The following is a 16207-nucleotide window of genomic DNA, read 5'->3' on the forward strand; positions in this document are numbered from 1 at the left end:
GATTACCAAAGTTTAATTTCTAAATATCAATACATTAGTGAACTCCGATAGAAACATAACCTAAAGGGTCCACTATGCATCCATAGGCTTTGAAATTCCCAAAATTTCAGTTTGTTCTTTTTAATGTATTTGAAAATCCACTATGAACTTATTTACCTTTTTCTAAATCAATAAGTTCAAAAATAATCTGAGACTGGAATTTACACTCACTGGGAGTAGGATGGCAGACAGCAAGGTGGACTGGCGTCATAAAATTGGACATGTTGTATAGTTTTGGCCTCTTTAATTAAATATTGCCTGGCAGTACAGAACTGAAAAATTCCTAAAACAGGGATAAGAAGTTGAAGTATTTTGTCTTGCATTCATTATCAATTAAGATGCAAGAAACAAACTTGAAAATAGAGGCACCACTTTATGCAGGATAAATGTGTTTTCGTAATGATGCCCCTTTTTTCAGGGCTGATGAGTGCAAGACAAAAAGCTTTGTCACAGAATCCCTACAATATGGAAACAGGCCGTTTGACCCACCAATTCCATACTGGCCCTCTAAAGAGGGTTCCACCTAGATCCATCCCCTACCTTTTCCATGTAACCCTGTATTCCCAGGATTCCCTGGCTAATATACCAAACCTACACATCCCTGGACACCATGAACAATTTAGCATGACCAATTCATTTAGCCTGCACACCTATGGATGAGGGGAGGAAACTGGTGCACCTGGTCGAAACCCCACACAGACAGTCACCTGAGGTCCTTGGCACTGTGAGGCAGCAGCACTAACCACTGTGCCATTGTTCCGCCCATAAGGAAATTTGGACAGGCTAAGCCTGTTTTCACTACAAGTTAGAAGAGCAAGGAGTGATTTTATTTAATTTTATGACATTTTGATTCGTCTTGACAGGGTGGGCATGAAGAGGATGTTTACTCTCGCAAGTGGGTCCAAAACTGGGGTGCATATAAAAATAGGGAGTGGTCCTTTCTATACAGAGGAAAGGGAACTTTTTCTTCTCTCTCACAGGGTTGTATACATATGAAACTTTCTGCCTTGGAAGGTGATGGAGGTAGAGTATATATTCTTTTAATATATTTTTAATGCTGAGATACAACCCTGTAAGACAGGGGAACCAGGAATTATGAGGAATGAAGGGGAATTTGGAACATAAACAAAAGTAAGCTTGAAGGGCTGAATGGCCTACATGTGCTTCTAATTCAAATGATCATATGTTAGTATTGCCATTCCTTCTTGTCCTTACCTTGCCGCCATCTTAAGTACAGCATGTGAGATGTCAGTGGCCTGTCTGCTTGTGGGCCAATTAATGGCCATTTAAGGGCCTCTTCCAACTTCTGCTGCATTTTTCTCTTGATGGACAGACAACAGTGTCAATTCTGAAATCATATACATCTCACTGCTTGGGCAGCTTGCATACAAGGAAAACAAGGGTACCTAAATCTCCATCCTCTGGTGCCCTCTCTCACGATTAACAACACAATGCCCCTCTGTGTACGCACACACCTCCGTGTCTATATCTCTTTACTCCACTACCCATCCATAGCACACAGCACGATAAACATTTTCTGTCACTAAGTAACTATCGCAAAAGAAAGACCTTGGGAGGAAACAAGGAGAGGAAACCAGGCTCTAATAGAAGTGGGCGAATTTGGTTTCTGATTCCGGACTGACCAAAGTCAAAGTCATGTTATTTTCTTTTTAGTTTATAGTTCCTCAAATTTGAACTCTTGAAAAGACAGGAAAAAGTTTATTTACAGCAACGGTACAATGCTGAAATGTAATCTGTATAGCTTCATAACTACAAGTAAATGTTGCTACTGCAAACATCCCCCCTTCCCCAAAAATTATTACTCAGAGTTGTCAAAAACATTTTACAACAGCTGTATTCTGGCAACAAAAATATCCTTTGGCATGATAAATAAATATAGAATACTTAAAATGAAAACAGGCTGGGTATTTGATTATATCGCAGAAGTTGCTTAGTTTGGCATCACTCTATATTCACACACATCCCACATTCACACTTTCACTTGTGCTCTCACATGTCCTATAATTAGAGTTTAATATTTGCTGTGGAATTTTGCATTGCTGACATATCTTGGACTTTCAGGGTAAGGGAAGCCCATAAATCACTTGACCTTATACACAGTGTAGGAATTGAAGTCCAAAATTGAAAATGTGTTAACATCAGAATGAACTCTGAAAAAGGTGTCTTCAGGTCATATCTTTGTCATCCATCCAACCCAAGCACTGCCCACCACCTTTGCTCCTATCAAGAAGGATCAGCAGTTCTCCATTAGACTGTCACACCATTGCTAAACTGGCAACAAATGCAGAACTGTCAAAAGAGCAAGGGTTGAGATGAATGAGACAGAAAGTTCCCAGAAGTCAATACTTATATTTCTTTAAACTTCAATATTAAAACTTTGATTAAAAATGACTGTGGTTTTGTGGTTCAGTTCTCTGAGTAAATTTAATGTAAAAGTAAGACTTTGATTATAGGTCACATCAACTCTTTCCTTAACCAGCAACATTTCAGCTCTTCCTTGGCAGAATCTGTGTTCTTTCAGTCTGATTACAACCATTAATGTAAAAGAGTTCTTACTCAACATTTTATGAATGATTTCTTCATTTTGCAATCATATTCTCTGACTTCTCACAAAAACCAACCAGTTTCAAATTCCCCAATTCTCCTCAGTTGCTATTTTACTTTGTTACAAACTCTAATATATGCTATTTGACTTATAGGCCTTCAAAATGTCCCAATTGCTCAGGAACCATTTATTTCTGGCATTTCTTTCAGTTATTAATATTTAAACAACTTTGAGAACAATGCTGAGGAATTTTATTTGCAAGTTCTTTATGATTCTCTTTTTTGCTTCTCTGCTCACTTCAACCCAGGAATTAATAACTTATTCCTCCATTTGTCAGCTGCTGGAAGATGTATGAAGGAAAATTTTTTAAAAAAAGGTTGGCTAAACAAACAAATTAGCCTCTAGTGTTGCCAAATTATTGTGGAAACTTGAATGGCTCACTTTCTCTTCCTCAGTGCAGATGTTTTGCATCCTGCTCAAAGCTTGCATATCTCTCTTATCTTTACATTCTCAAACTATTGTGTTCTGGGCTATTGATGTATTAATACTGGTGAATGTTCTGTCATGTTTATAACATGATAATATTGGAACAGGAATGGACTAAGGTGCAGGATCTTATCACTTAGAGCCTACTCTGCAATTCAATAAGATCATGGCTGATAGTGGTTTCAACTCTACATTCTTGTCAACCTCCCATAATCCCAGATTCTTTGTTGATCAAAACTCTGCCTTGCTTGCCTACCCTCAATATATTCAATGACCTAGCCTCTTCTCGTCTCTAGGTTAGAAAATTCTACAGACACAACAATAACTCTTGTCTTAATGTTAAAGGAGAGGCCTATTAATTTTAAACTGTGTCCTCTAGTTCTAGTATCTCCCAAAAGATGGAAGTCCCTCACTGTATTGATTTTATCAAGTTCCCAAGGATCTTACATATTTCAACGAGACCACCTCATTCTTCAAAATCTAAATGGGTTTAGGCCAAACCTCTAACCTTTCCTTCATAAGTTCTCTATCCTAGGAATCAGTTATGTGAAACCTTCTCCAAATTGCATCTAGAGCAATGACATCTTTTTTAATAAGTTGATCAAAACTCAGTACGCCAGATGTGATCTCACTAAGACCCCGTAAAATTGCAGTAAATTTTCTTTGTTTTAAAATTCGTTCCCTTTGCAATGAACAACATTCCATTTGCCTCCTAATCACTTGCTTAATTGCATAGTAACTTTTCGTGGCTTATGTACCAGGACCCAGATTCCACTGTACCACTGAATTCTGCAATTCCTCAGTCTTAGGTAATGTGCTGCCTTTCTACTCTTCCTTCCAGAATGCACAAATTCATGATCAAAACATTTTCTACATTTTATCTGCCAAATTTTTGACTACCTACTTATTTGTATTTTCTGAAGAAGGGTCTAGGCCCGAAACATCAGCTTTCCTGCTCCTATGATGCTGTTTGGCCTGCTGTGTTCATCCAGCTCTACACCTTGTTATCTCTTGTATTCCTTTGTACGTTCTTTACCTCCTCTTGAAAACTTATTATCAACCTCCCATAATCCTAGATTCCCTTGTTGATCAAAAATCTGTCTTGCTTGTCTACCTTAAATATATTCAATGACCGAGCCTCTTCTGCTCTCTAGGTTATTCTGGTGTCACCAACAAATGTAGCTACCAAACTTTCAGAGCCCTCATCCAAGCCTATAGTACAGATTGTTAATAGTTGATGCTTCAGCATTAATTGCGAAGGTACTCCACTTCATACAGCCTCCTAACTCAAAAAATACCCATTTATCCATGTTTTGCTACCTGTTAACTACCATTCATTTCCCCATGCTTATATGTTATCACCTACACCATGATTTTGCGCAATAAACTTTGACGAGGCACTTTAACCGATGCCTTGTTGGCAATCCAAGTATACCACATTTAGAGGGTTCCGTTTATCTAGATAAGTTGATATTCCCCCAGTGAACTTCAATAAATTAGTTAAACACAATTCCTCTTTCACAAAGCTATATTGACTCTGCTTAGTTTCATTCTGGTATTCTAAGTATCCTTCTAAAATATTCTGAGTAGTGGATTTATACCAGTTTCTTTATGCTAGGTCTTAGGCTCATTGACCTACAGTCTTTGGTTTTCAGTCTATCTCCTTTTCTAAATTAAAGTATTACATTTGCAAATTTCTACTCTGCTGCAACTCTTCAGGAATTTAAGAAATTTTTGACTGCTGTGTCTGCAAACACTTCTTTTGAGACTTTAGAACTAGTCAGCTTGTATCTCCAATAGTTTTCCTAGTACTGTATTTTCTGGTCAAGGTGTTCTGTTTTAATTCTTGCCTTCAATACACCTCTTGAGGATAAAGTACCTTTGAAGTTTTCTAAATTGTCTACAGCCGCAAGATACCTCTTTAACACTTCCACCATTTCCTGATTTTCCATAACTACTCCCCAAATTCAATCTCTGCAGAAGTAATACATGAACTAAGTTTAAAAACAAAAATTGTTGGAGAGAAAAGGCAGGTCTGGCAGCATCAGTGAAGAAAGAATTAGTTAACATTTCAAGTCCAATATGATTCATCTTCAGAACTAGAGGAGTCACATTGGACTCAAAGCAATAACTGATTTTTTTCTGCACAGATGCTGCCAGACTTGCTAAGTTTCTGCAGCAATTTTAAAACTTCTAGAAACTCTTACTATCTGATTTTATATTTCTAGCCAGTTTTTCCTCATATTCTAGTTTCTCCCCCCACCTTTTTCTTTGTCATTCTTTTTTTAAACTCTATCCAATCTTCAGACCTAACACGGACATTCTTAGATTTGTGCAGTGTTTCTTTCCATTTGATATTATTGTGAACTTCTTTATTTATCCATGGAAGATGCTTTCTTCCAAAGCCTTCCTTTCACTTGGCCAAATCTTTGTTGATGTTTATAAGTGCCTTCTTAGAAGGTCTGTCACTGTATTTCTCTCATTTTATCTTTTAACCTGGTTTCCCAGTTCAACATTGCCAATTCTGCTCTATAAGTCTTACTTAAATCTTTATTTAAGTTTAAAGTATTACTCTTAGACCCACACTTCTCATCTTCAAAGTGAATGTGAATTTCTACTGACATAATTGCTATTGTCCAGAGGGTCCTTACCATGAGGTTATTGATTAATCCTGTCTCACCGCGCAATACTGGGTTTAGAATAGCTAGCAGTGATTGGTGCTGAATGAAGTGCACTAAGAAATTGTTCCAAAAATACTGTGATTCCCTTTTCCAGGCTACTTTGCCAATCTGATTTGTTCAGTTTGCATGTTGATTAAACATACTTATTATTGCAGTATCATAGTTACGTAAAGCTACCTTGCATCATATTGCATTCAATAGTATTTTGGGCCCCATACTTCAGGAAGGACACTGGCACTGCAGCGTGTCCAGCGGAGATTCACACGGATGATCCCTGGAATGGTAGGCCTAATATATGACGAACAGCTGAGGATCCATACAATGGATTGTATTCATTAAAGTTTAGAAGGTTGAGGGGAAATCTAATAGAAATTTACAAGATAATGCATGGCTTAGAAAGGGTGGATGCTGGGAAGCTCCATTAGGCGGAGAGACTAGGACCCGTGGGCATAGCCTTAGAATTAGAGGGGGTCAATTTAAAACGGAAATGAGGAGACATTTCTTCAGCCAGAGAGTGGTGGGCCTGTGGAATTCATTGCCATGGAGTGCAGTGGAGGCTGGGATGTTAAATGTCTTCAAGGCAGGGATTGATAAATTCTTGATCTCGCAAGGAATTAAGGGCTATGGGGAGAGTGCGGGTAAGTGGATTTGAAATGCCTATCAGCCACAATTAAATGGCGGAGTGGACTAGATGGGCCAAATGGCCTAACTTCCACTCTTATGTCTTATGGACAATAACCCCAACATACTGCAGCTATGACACATCACCTGCCCTGCTATCCTTATTATATGTTGATTAATTTATTTTCCACAACTCACTTACAATAAATAAATCCCATTGCTAATAAGCTTTACTATTACTAGCATACTTTACTATCAATAAAACTTTACAATTCTTCATAAATAACCTGAGTTACCTGAGGTAAACAAGAAAAATGCTCATTAACTAATGACTTACCTGTTTCTCTGTGACATCACATGTTGGCTTTCTCAAAACTCAGTCAATTTGCTCAGTTACAAGCCAATTTATATGATTTGGCCAGACATTTTGAAGGTGTCCCACTCCTTTTCCTCACACCTCTTTAAATGGCGTCCCACTGCTTTATCCTTTTGAGATTTTTAGAATTGTTTCTTCACTCTCACTCCTTGTGCACTTTTAAGTTGGTTCCTTCTGTTCTCACCATTCAGGTTCTTTTAATTGATGCCCCACTTTTTAAACAATATCATTGAGCACCCTTTCTGCCTGCTATTTTAAATGGTGTCCCATCACACGATAACAACACAACGATTATTTACCATGTTATTCCACCTCTTGTTGAAGCACTACCCAGTGCAATATACTTGTCCTCATTTACAAACCTTCTATGGGCTTTTATAGTCACCTCTAGTTTGCAGGTGCATCCTGACATTCCTTTGAATCTATACTCTTGTGTATATCTCCAACTGGAGTTCCTCATCTGCTGAAGGTGCATTTGACTTTCTCACTTCTCCCCTCTGGCAACCTCACTACAATTGAGTGGAAAGCAAAGATAGCAATCCCATAATTCCCTGATTTCCCAGCTGGCAACTTGGACTCGGAATATTGAATCTTTCATATCTAACTGACAAAATACTAATAAATGAAGATTATGTTCTTCGAGCAGTTTGGAAACTGCACAGGCTAATGGGCAAAGGGAACTAATGATGTTCGTATGATAGCCTTCTGACTAATATATTAGCAGAGGCAATTTACAGAAAATGGAACAAATTTTTCGTAAGGGTCAGTGACAAATAATTATTGCAGTGGATTCATTCACTAATCTTATCGTAATATGTTCGAGATTCATGAGGCTTTTAAATTTTATTTTGAGAAATTATGTTGATAGTTTGATTGTCATTTCCAAACTGATCAAAATTGTAACAATGGATAACAGTATGGGCTGGGGATCATTCTACCACTGATTCCTAACTTCTGTTACTCATCAAATTTTCTAAGCGGCAAAGTATGACAAGAAATAAATCAAATTATAACAAGCAATAAACCAAAATTGGTTGCACAAGAAATTTTAAAAGATTAATTTCAACATAAACATAAGGGCTCTGTACTGTTCATCTCAGCCAAGTTTAATTGATCAGCAATGCTCCTTAAAAGGTTTGTGTCTTATTTGTGCACATACCTTAAAACAGGCACTATCAGCATTTGGCCGTCCTTCGGTTAGATTTGCACATGGAATTCTCTCCTCCCTACATTCTTTTAGGGATTTTGTTGCTTCATACTCTGTGATAGACTTCAGGCTGCCTTGTATCGCAGAACTGTGATTCTGGAATGTGAAACAGATTGAAGGGTGCTGCCAACATCTGATTACCATTTTAACAAGAAAGCCATTATGCCAAAATGGAAAAAAAATGAGATTTGCAAATATGCTTGCATTTTAAAACAAAAAAGAATAAAATATATAAGGATGCTTTAATTTAGAACTATGCAACTTGGCTTGCATTTTATAATCTTCATTGTGAGTTTTAATGCAATAGAATCAAGATGTTCTAATTATGAAATACAGAAGACAAACAGTTCCTCTTGGCCATTTCTAAAAACGCATCTTAATTACAAAGTGGCAGTATACACATCACTCTGTGTTAGTAGGAGAATAGGCAAATAATTCTGTTTGAGTTCAATGTAGTTCAATAGGAATTCCATCTGCTGAGTGAATAAATTCAGGCATTGATAATCTATCATCAGGGATGTGAGTGTTTTTGCTAATTCATAACTATAGAACAAAATGTTTGTCAAACCAATTCACCCTTTTTACAGGAACCGAGGAAGAAAGGCATTTCTTCTCAGTTAATTTGATGTGAAGTAACAAGACATCACTGTAACCAATTTGTTATGGATGATGGCTATTAAAAACTAAGAAGGACAGTAGAGGAAATAGCTTACCAAAGGGGCAAAGTTCGAATGTAAAAGGACCATTATCATTGTCTGATTTCTTCTAATAGGTGTTCAATTAAGTAATTGCAATGGAAATGGCAAACATAGCCCTGATGAGCATGTCGTGAGATGACAAAGGATTGTTGTTTGCATTTCAGAGACCTTTCATATGATTCACTAGATCTGATATGTCTACCTGAGGATTATTGCAGTGAAACCATTTTGAGAGCAAAGGCATAAAGTTTTAATGGATAACTCAATTATATGTTGCTTTGGGATAGTAAATGTTATGTTTTAAAATATGAGTGTGTCATGTATCACCCTTGACCAAGGAATTCGAATGAGAATACAACTTCTTTCAAAGCATCAGTTACACTGTGTGTACTATGTTTATGCACATCAAGATTGTGAAAATAATCCCGATGCCATCATACATCTCCAATTTGAAATCACCAGGCACCTAACAATTTGTTTTGTACAGCTGTTTAAAGGGTGTATAATTGTACACTTTCATTGAACAAAAATTAATTAACTTGTGAAATTAACATTGTAATTTTAAGTAAGGAAAAAAATGATATACCTCAGTCTGTAATAAAGTAGATTTTTCTTCAATCCTTAATTGTTTCCCATAGTTTCTAGGTCCTGGTAACATCACATTACCTTTCTTTACATTTGTTCTTGGTTGCTGTTCCTGTACACCCTCCAGGTTTGGCAGCCTTTCTTTCTTCTTCATTCTTCGAATTGAGGCATACTCTGGTGCGTCCATGTTTCTAGGCGACTCCTGAAAACGTTGTGTCAGTGGTCTTTGAGGCGTTAAAGATGCTCCTATTTCATTAGCTCTATATTCAAGCTTTGATTGCCTAACACTTTGAAGATTATTATGATCTACTTCATGATTGGTTCCAACACTTTCATACAACGAGTCTTCAACAGAGTTCTCCTGACAAGGATATCTTTCCGCATTGGCATAAATACAATCCATATCAGTTGTATTTCTCAAAGCAGGCAGCTTTCCACCTTCGCAATTGTTTTCAGGAAGTCTGGGTAACTCTCGGGGCTGTTGAATTCTTGAATTTCTCTCCTCACTTGCTCCCTCCTCCAAATGTTCTGTTCCTAGCGGATGTAGGTAATCCATACTGGCTGACCAACTTCTGAGACCATCTACACATCAAGTGATAATATCAAATAATTATATTGAAAAACATTGTACCATGAGCAATTCTTTCTTACAATCTTTTAAGGAAAGAGTTTATGCCAGATATTACTGTTGCTAATCCAGCAAATTTATCACTGGGATATCAAGCAGGGTTTGGCAGGCAAGTATGTGTAGGTATCCAAAATTTCAAGAAATATTTTGAGGAGATTTTTGAAAGTAGGAAGGGATAGACATTGAACAGTACAGCACAGTACAGGCCCATCGGCCCACAATGTTGTGCCGAACTTTTACCATAATCCTAAGGTCTTTCTAACCTCCACCCTTACCTTATACTGTCATCCATTTGCCTATCTAATAGCTGCTTAAATGCTCCTAATGAGGCCAACTCCACTACCCTCTCTGGCAATGCATTCCACACCCCTACCACTCTCTGAGCAAAGAACCTACCTCTGACATCTCCCCTACATCTACCCCGACTCACTTTAAAACTATGTCCCCTTGCAATAGCTACTTCCACCCTAGGAAAAAGTCTCTGGATATTTACTCTATCTCTACCTCTGATCACTTTGTACACTTCTATCAAGTCACCTCTCATCCTTTGTCATTCTAAAGAGAAAAGCCCTAGCTCTCTCAACCTTTCCTCATTCGACCTTCCCTCCATTCCAGGCAACATCCTGGTAAATCTCCTCTGCACCCTTTCCAACACTGCCACATCTTTCCTGAAACAAGGCATGAAACATGTTGGAAAAAATTCCACAGAGCCCCAGGACTAATGTTTGAGGGGACAGAGACAACATGTTGTGGCAAAGGCAGGGCAGACATGGAGGTGGGAAGCACAGACTGTTGAACCAAGTCATTAGTTACGCAGCCAAAAACAGGTCATAACCAGTTTTTATCCAAAAACTCTTTGTCAGCAAATGTTCAACCATTTCAGGTGAAGAAAATTAAAGTCAGGGCAAAGGGAGGCGGAGTTATATCAATAATAAAACAATACACTTTTGTTGAATGTGAACTTACATTGAATTTTGTCATTGGCTACGGCATCCAATCAAAGTCAGGTTACCTCTGGATGATAGAGGGCATTCTACTCATTGGGTTGAATTTTACCAAAATAGTCAATTTTGGGGAGTTAGAACATAGAACATAGAACAGTACAGCACAGAACAGGCCCTTCAGCCCACAATGTTGTGCCGACCATTGATCCTCATGGATGCACCCTCAAATTTCTGTGACCATATGCATGTCCAGCAGTCTCTTAAATGACCCCAATGACCTTGCTTCCACAACTGCTGCTGGCAACGCATTCCATGCTCTCACAACTCTCTGCGTAAAGAACCTGCCTCTGACATCCCCTCTATACTTTCCACCAACCAGCTTAAAACTATGACCCCTCGTGCTAGCCATTTCTGCCCTGGGAAATAGTCTCTGGCTATCGACTCTATCTATGCCTCTCATTATCTTGTATACTGGAGGGTTTCTCTCCATGAGCTCGAGTGTGTTATGTCACCCAATTATTTGCTGCTTACCTCATTAACTGTGCACTACAGCTCAGTGGTACCCTTCTCATACTATCCCGGTGGTGGAAGTACTCACCACGGCACAGGTTGGGATTTGTGCCACCGGTGTCACATTTAATTTTCAAACACGCACCAGTTCAATTGTTCTCAGCCACAAATAGCCCTTCACAGCACATGTAGTGCGGGGAAATTAAAAAAAATGCTTCTGAGGGCACAGAGATGGGCAGAAGACACTTCCTTGGAAACAGAGGCATACCTTTGTGAATGTATTATTACTGAGTGTAATCCCTGTCTAAGCAACTGTCACTCTAAGTGCAGCTACACAGGCTACCTCTCCTTATAGATTTTGAACATAGTAAAGTCCCCACCCCCGACCTCATCCCAAGACCAGCACCGCGCCCCCCCCATCCCCATTTCATTGACCTGACCATCTTCTCTACCACCTATCTGCTCCTCCCTCCTCACTGGCCAATCCCCACCCCCACTTCCTACCTACACTCACCTTCACTAGCTTCATCCCCGCCTCCTTGACCTGTCCATGTCCTCTCCCACCCTATCTGCCCCTCGCTCCTCACTGACCAATCCCCATCCCCACGACCGATCTACACTCACCTTTACTAGCTTCATCCCCTCCTCCTTGACCTGCCCGTCATATCTCCCAAATATCCACTCCACTATCTACTGTATCATCACCCCCACTCTTCTCTATTTATTTCAGAGCCTCTTTCCCCTCCCCCATTTCTGAAGAAGGGTCTAGGCCCATAACATCAGCTTTCCTGTTCCTCTGATGCTGCTTGGCCTGCTGTGTTCATCCACCTCAACACCTTGTTAACTCTGACTCCAGCATCGGCAGTTCCTATTAACTATGCAGAGAGACGCCTTTGTCTCCAGGATGTAGCCATCCTTTTAAGGTATCCAACCCTTGCAATGAAGCAGGATCACAAGAGTTCTCAAGGATATAGGCAATGAGGGCAATAGACTCTGCTCTCCTGTATATCCTCCACATCCTGAGGGGACCTTTAATTGCAACGTCTTCATGTGGAAGCTAATGGGCAGCTACTGAAAGTTGCTTCTGGTCCTAGCCTTTCTGACACATCTGCTCTGCCTCACTATTTCTGTGCCTTAGACACGTGATAATGATCCTGCTGTGGCTGGATCCATTGGTCACTTTTCGAATGAATCAATGTGGGGAAAATACCAGAAACAGAACTGTTTTAGTAATGTGAGCATTCTGCATGTACATCACTCATAAATTACCATTTAGCCAAACCCTTGAAACAGTGTGATATGGAGGACTCTGATAAGAAGGACAATGGAATGCATCTACATAGGTTTACATGCTCATCATCGAGAATCTAATTTTCCCAACCTTGCTCTACTTTTCCAATTGACTCACCATTACACATGCTGGGGAAAATTCAGCCCATTCAATCAAATCCTTCAAAAGAAACCTATAACCTTCATATTGTACAATATAATTGCTTCTCTGCTTTCAAGTTTTGCTTCTACTGCCCTGGACCGCAAATCATTCCAGATGAATGGCTTGTCCATCATCTACAAAGCAACGTCAGGAGTGCAGCTGAATACTCCCCATTTGCCTGGATGGGTGTAATTCCATTAACACTCAAAAAGCTTGACACCATCCAGGTTAAGGCAACCCTCTTGACTTTCACCACATTCACAAAAATTCACTTCCTTCACCACCTACGCTCAGCAGCAACAGCATTATTTACCATCCACAAGATGGACTGCAAGAATTATTCCAGGGTCCTTAAACAGCACCTTCCAAATCTACAATCTCTACCACTAGAAGGACAAGAGTAGCATACCACCATCTGCAAGTTCCCCTCCAAGCTACTCACCATCCTTCAGTGTTGTTCCTTCAGTGTTGCTGAGTCAAAGACCTGGTACTCCCTCCTCAATGGCATTGTGAATGTGCCCATACCAAATATGTGGCAGCTCACTACCACGTTCTCAAAGGCAATTAAGGATGGCCAATAAATGCTGGCCCAAACAGTGACACCCATATCCATAAATAGATTTTTAAAAATCAACTCCACATATATGGAGAGCAGCTTTTAGACATCAGCCTTGAACTTGTATCTTACCATGTCTCCTTCTCTTGTAATCTTCATTCAACTTAAAATAGTGTTCAGGAATAAGCATTTTTATTCCTATGAGTGTAAAGTGTACCACTATGGTTCACCTCCTTTCAATCTTAAAGAGCTCAAGTTTGTTTTGACTTTTCTTCCTGACTTTGTCCTTTTACCTCTTTCTATTTATAATAAAACACATTTTGTAGTTTACTTACTTTCACCATGGTGAGACATTCTGCTAAGATTGCGTACTCCCAGTTCAGGTGTATTAACAGGTCGAAGCTGGTGCATGTGCCCTACGGACTAAATACAATAAAATTTAATTAAAACATATTTGGTCCAATTACTCTATTATTTTTATTCACCATATGTTATATCTAAAACTAGGATGGAGACAAAGGCTTAACAGACTTTAAAAACGGGTAATTCATGATCTGGTCACCCTAGGTTTAGTGTTCATCCACTCAATTCCTGCAAACCACCCACTATTTTGTCTCTGGACACAGTTTTGATCGTGGAAACAATTCACTGTCCTCTGAGGAAACAGGAGTTTATGATGCAAGTTACAGGCGTTACCTTCCTTGAAAAAAGTTGAAGACAATACTCAACTGTGTCAGAAAGTGGGGCTAACTTTTCATTCAGACTAACTGTGACTCTGATACTTATCGTCCTGAGCTTAGGAAAACATTAATAGAGTTGAGTTGCTGTAAAAACTATCAAATTAAAACGGTGGTTGAACAAATTGGAGAAATACAGTTTACAATTTATTTCTATTGGGTTCACAGTTAAAAGTACTTACCATACCAACTAACTTCACACCATCAATCTTTACTTTCTTTTCTTTGTTGTTCCTGCTGAATATAGAAGATACAAATTTGTTTAATTGCATTCAAAAAAGTTCAGGAATACCTATTTTCCCTCATTTAAATAGCAAAGACTTCTTTTCTCATTTTGAATGTCTCATTGGACCTTTTCCAACAAAAATTATGAGAAAATCCAAAAGTCTTCTGTAGGCATTTAAGTTGTAGAATGTTATTAACTGGATGGGCTGTACTTATTCATGCCCTACGAAGGGAAATTAAACATGGAGCTGGAGGGCATGGCAGAGAGACTAAGTAGGCACTTTTCATCTGTCTTTACTGTCAAGAAGATGCTATCAAAGTCATGTCAGAAAGAAGGCACAATATTTGTGAAATTGGATGGATCAAAAATTGACAACGTGGAGGGATATTGTTCCTCACTTAGGTTTGTATTTTTGAGAATCACAAATTTATTCGTAACAACTCCAAGTGGAAGCATGGTTTTCCATAGGAGTTTTAAGCTTTAAAGCTATAGTCAGCTTTCTAAGGAGAATTTTTTCCCAGAAAGCCAATGTAGAAGTTGAAATACTGTCCCATAACATGTAGCATTGTACATTACTAGCTGAAATAAGTTGAAAAACACAGCAAGGAAAGTAGCAGTGAAGAAAACAAAATCTTTGCTTGCAAATAAATCTTGATAGCAATTTAGTGTACATTACAGGTTAGATAAACATTTCTCAACTTTTTATAAATTCATTGACAGGATGAGGTCCAGCATTTATTGCCCACCCGGTCAACTGCATGTGCCTGGAGTCACGTGTAGGCCAGACCAAATAAAGATGATTGTTTCCTTCCCTAAAGGACATTAGTGAATCAGATGCTTTTTCCTCTGACAATCAACAATGGTTTCATTAGAAACTTAATTCCAGATTTTTATTGAATTCAAATTCTACCTTTTGCTGTGGCTTAATTATGAATCCGGTTCTTAGAACATTACCTGGATTTCTGGATTAATAGACTAACGATAAAACCATTAGGCTATTACCTCCCCTAATACTGTACTGTAAGGGTCAAGTACTTCAGAGGACAGAACAACAGAAAATTCTCTTTAAAAACTAAGTCCACAACAGCTCTTCTAGTACTATGGCTACAAGCTGCAGCAAAATTTAAAAAGAAAGATTCAAAAGTACAGCTCCTTTTAGTATGCTAACAGAGAATGTTTTAAGAAAATGATGGACTTCGACTGCAGAGTGCTGACATAATGGTACTAACACTAGCAGCACAATCATTGAGCCTCGCTGAAACTGTGATGACATGAGTTCACTTGATGATCTGAGAGGCAGGATGATGTGAGATGCCAGGAGCAACCAAGAAATCAGGGAATTTAAAATGGGGAATTGGTATTTTCCGTAAGGAGAGAGTATGTAAAAAAGGAACTATTTCAATGTGAAGAAACATTAAAAAAGGGAGACTTAAAACAAGGGCGCTGTATATTAGAAAAGTGGGTATTTAAAATTAATAAGTCATTAGGGTCAGATGAGATGCATCTGAGGAGGCTTACAATTGTTTGGGTAAAGGTTGAACAAACATTGGCTGTGATCCTCTGATCCCACCTGTAGACACAGATAGTGTTCGGAGATTTGAGCATTGTAGATATTATGGCTTGTTGAAAAACGGTCCTAAGGGTTATGATTCCAATAGCCATTATTATTGGAGAAATCAGATCTGAAACTGAAATCTGGCTTGGTGCATTATATTTGGATTATATTTGATTTTAATGAGGTAGTCTCTCACTGAAACAGATGCATACACTATTGCAGATTTGGGTTTGACAAGAAAATTGATTTATTGTGATGAAGAACTGAAGAAAAAAATGGAATAATCTGATCAATTTGTATATAACACAGGTTTAAATGTTTTGAAACATGGGTCAAAAGATAATCCCATTAATTCCTAAA

General features: G+C 38.6%; 1 protein-coding gene across 1 annotated transcript in view; it reads right to left on the reverse strand.

Moving 5' to 3' along the window:
• LOC125461488 (phosphoprotein associated with glycosphingolipid-enriched microdomains 1-like) overlaps positions 1 to 16207 on the reverse strand; it is a 106898-nt gene that overhangs the window by 27144 nt on the left and 63547 nt on the right. Inside the window, exons 3-6 of the mRNA XM_048550330.2 lie at positions 14249 to 14303; positions 13665 to 13752; positions 9261 to 9841; positions 7929 to 8072 (exon numbers count right to left, since the gene is read on the reverse strand). Of these exons, the coding sequence (XP_048406287.1) occupies positions 7929 to 8072; positions 9261 to 9841; positions 13665 to 13752; positions 14249 to 14303 (868 nt within the window). The remainder of the gene's footprint in view (positions 1 to 7928; positions 8073 to 9260; positions 9842 to 13664; positions 13753 to 14248; positions 14304 to 16207) is intronic.

Source organism: Stegostoma tigrinum, chromosome 19, assembly GCF_030684315.1.
Source record: "Stegostoma tigrinum isolate sSteTig4 chromosome 19, sSteTig4.hap1, whole genome shotgun sequence".
NCBI lineage: Eukaryota > Metazoa > Chordata > Chondrichthyes > Orectolobiformes > Stegostomatidae > Stegostoma > Stegostoma tigrinum.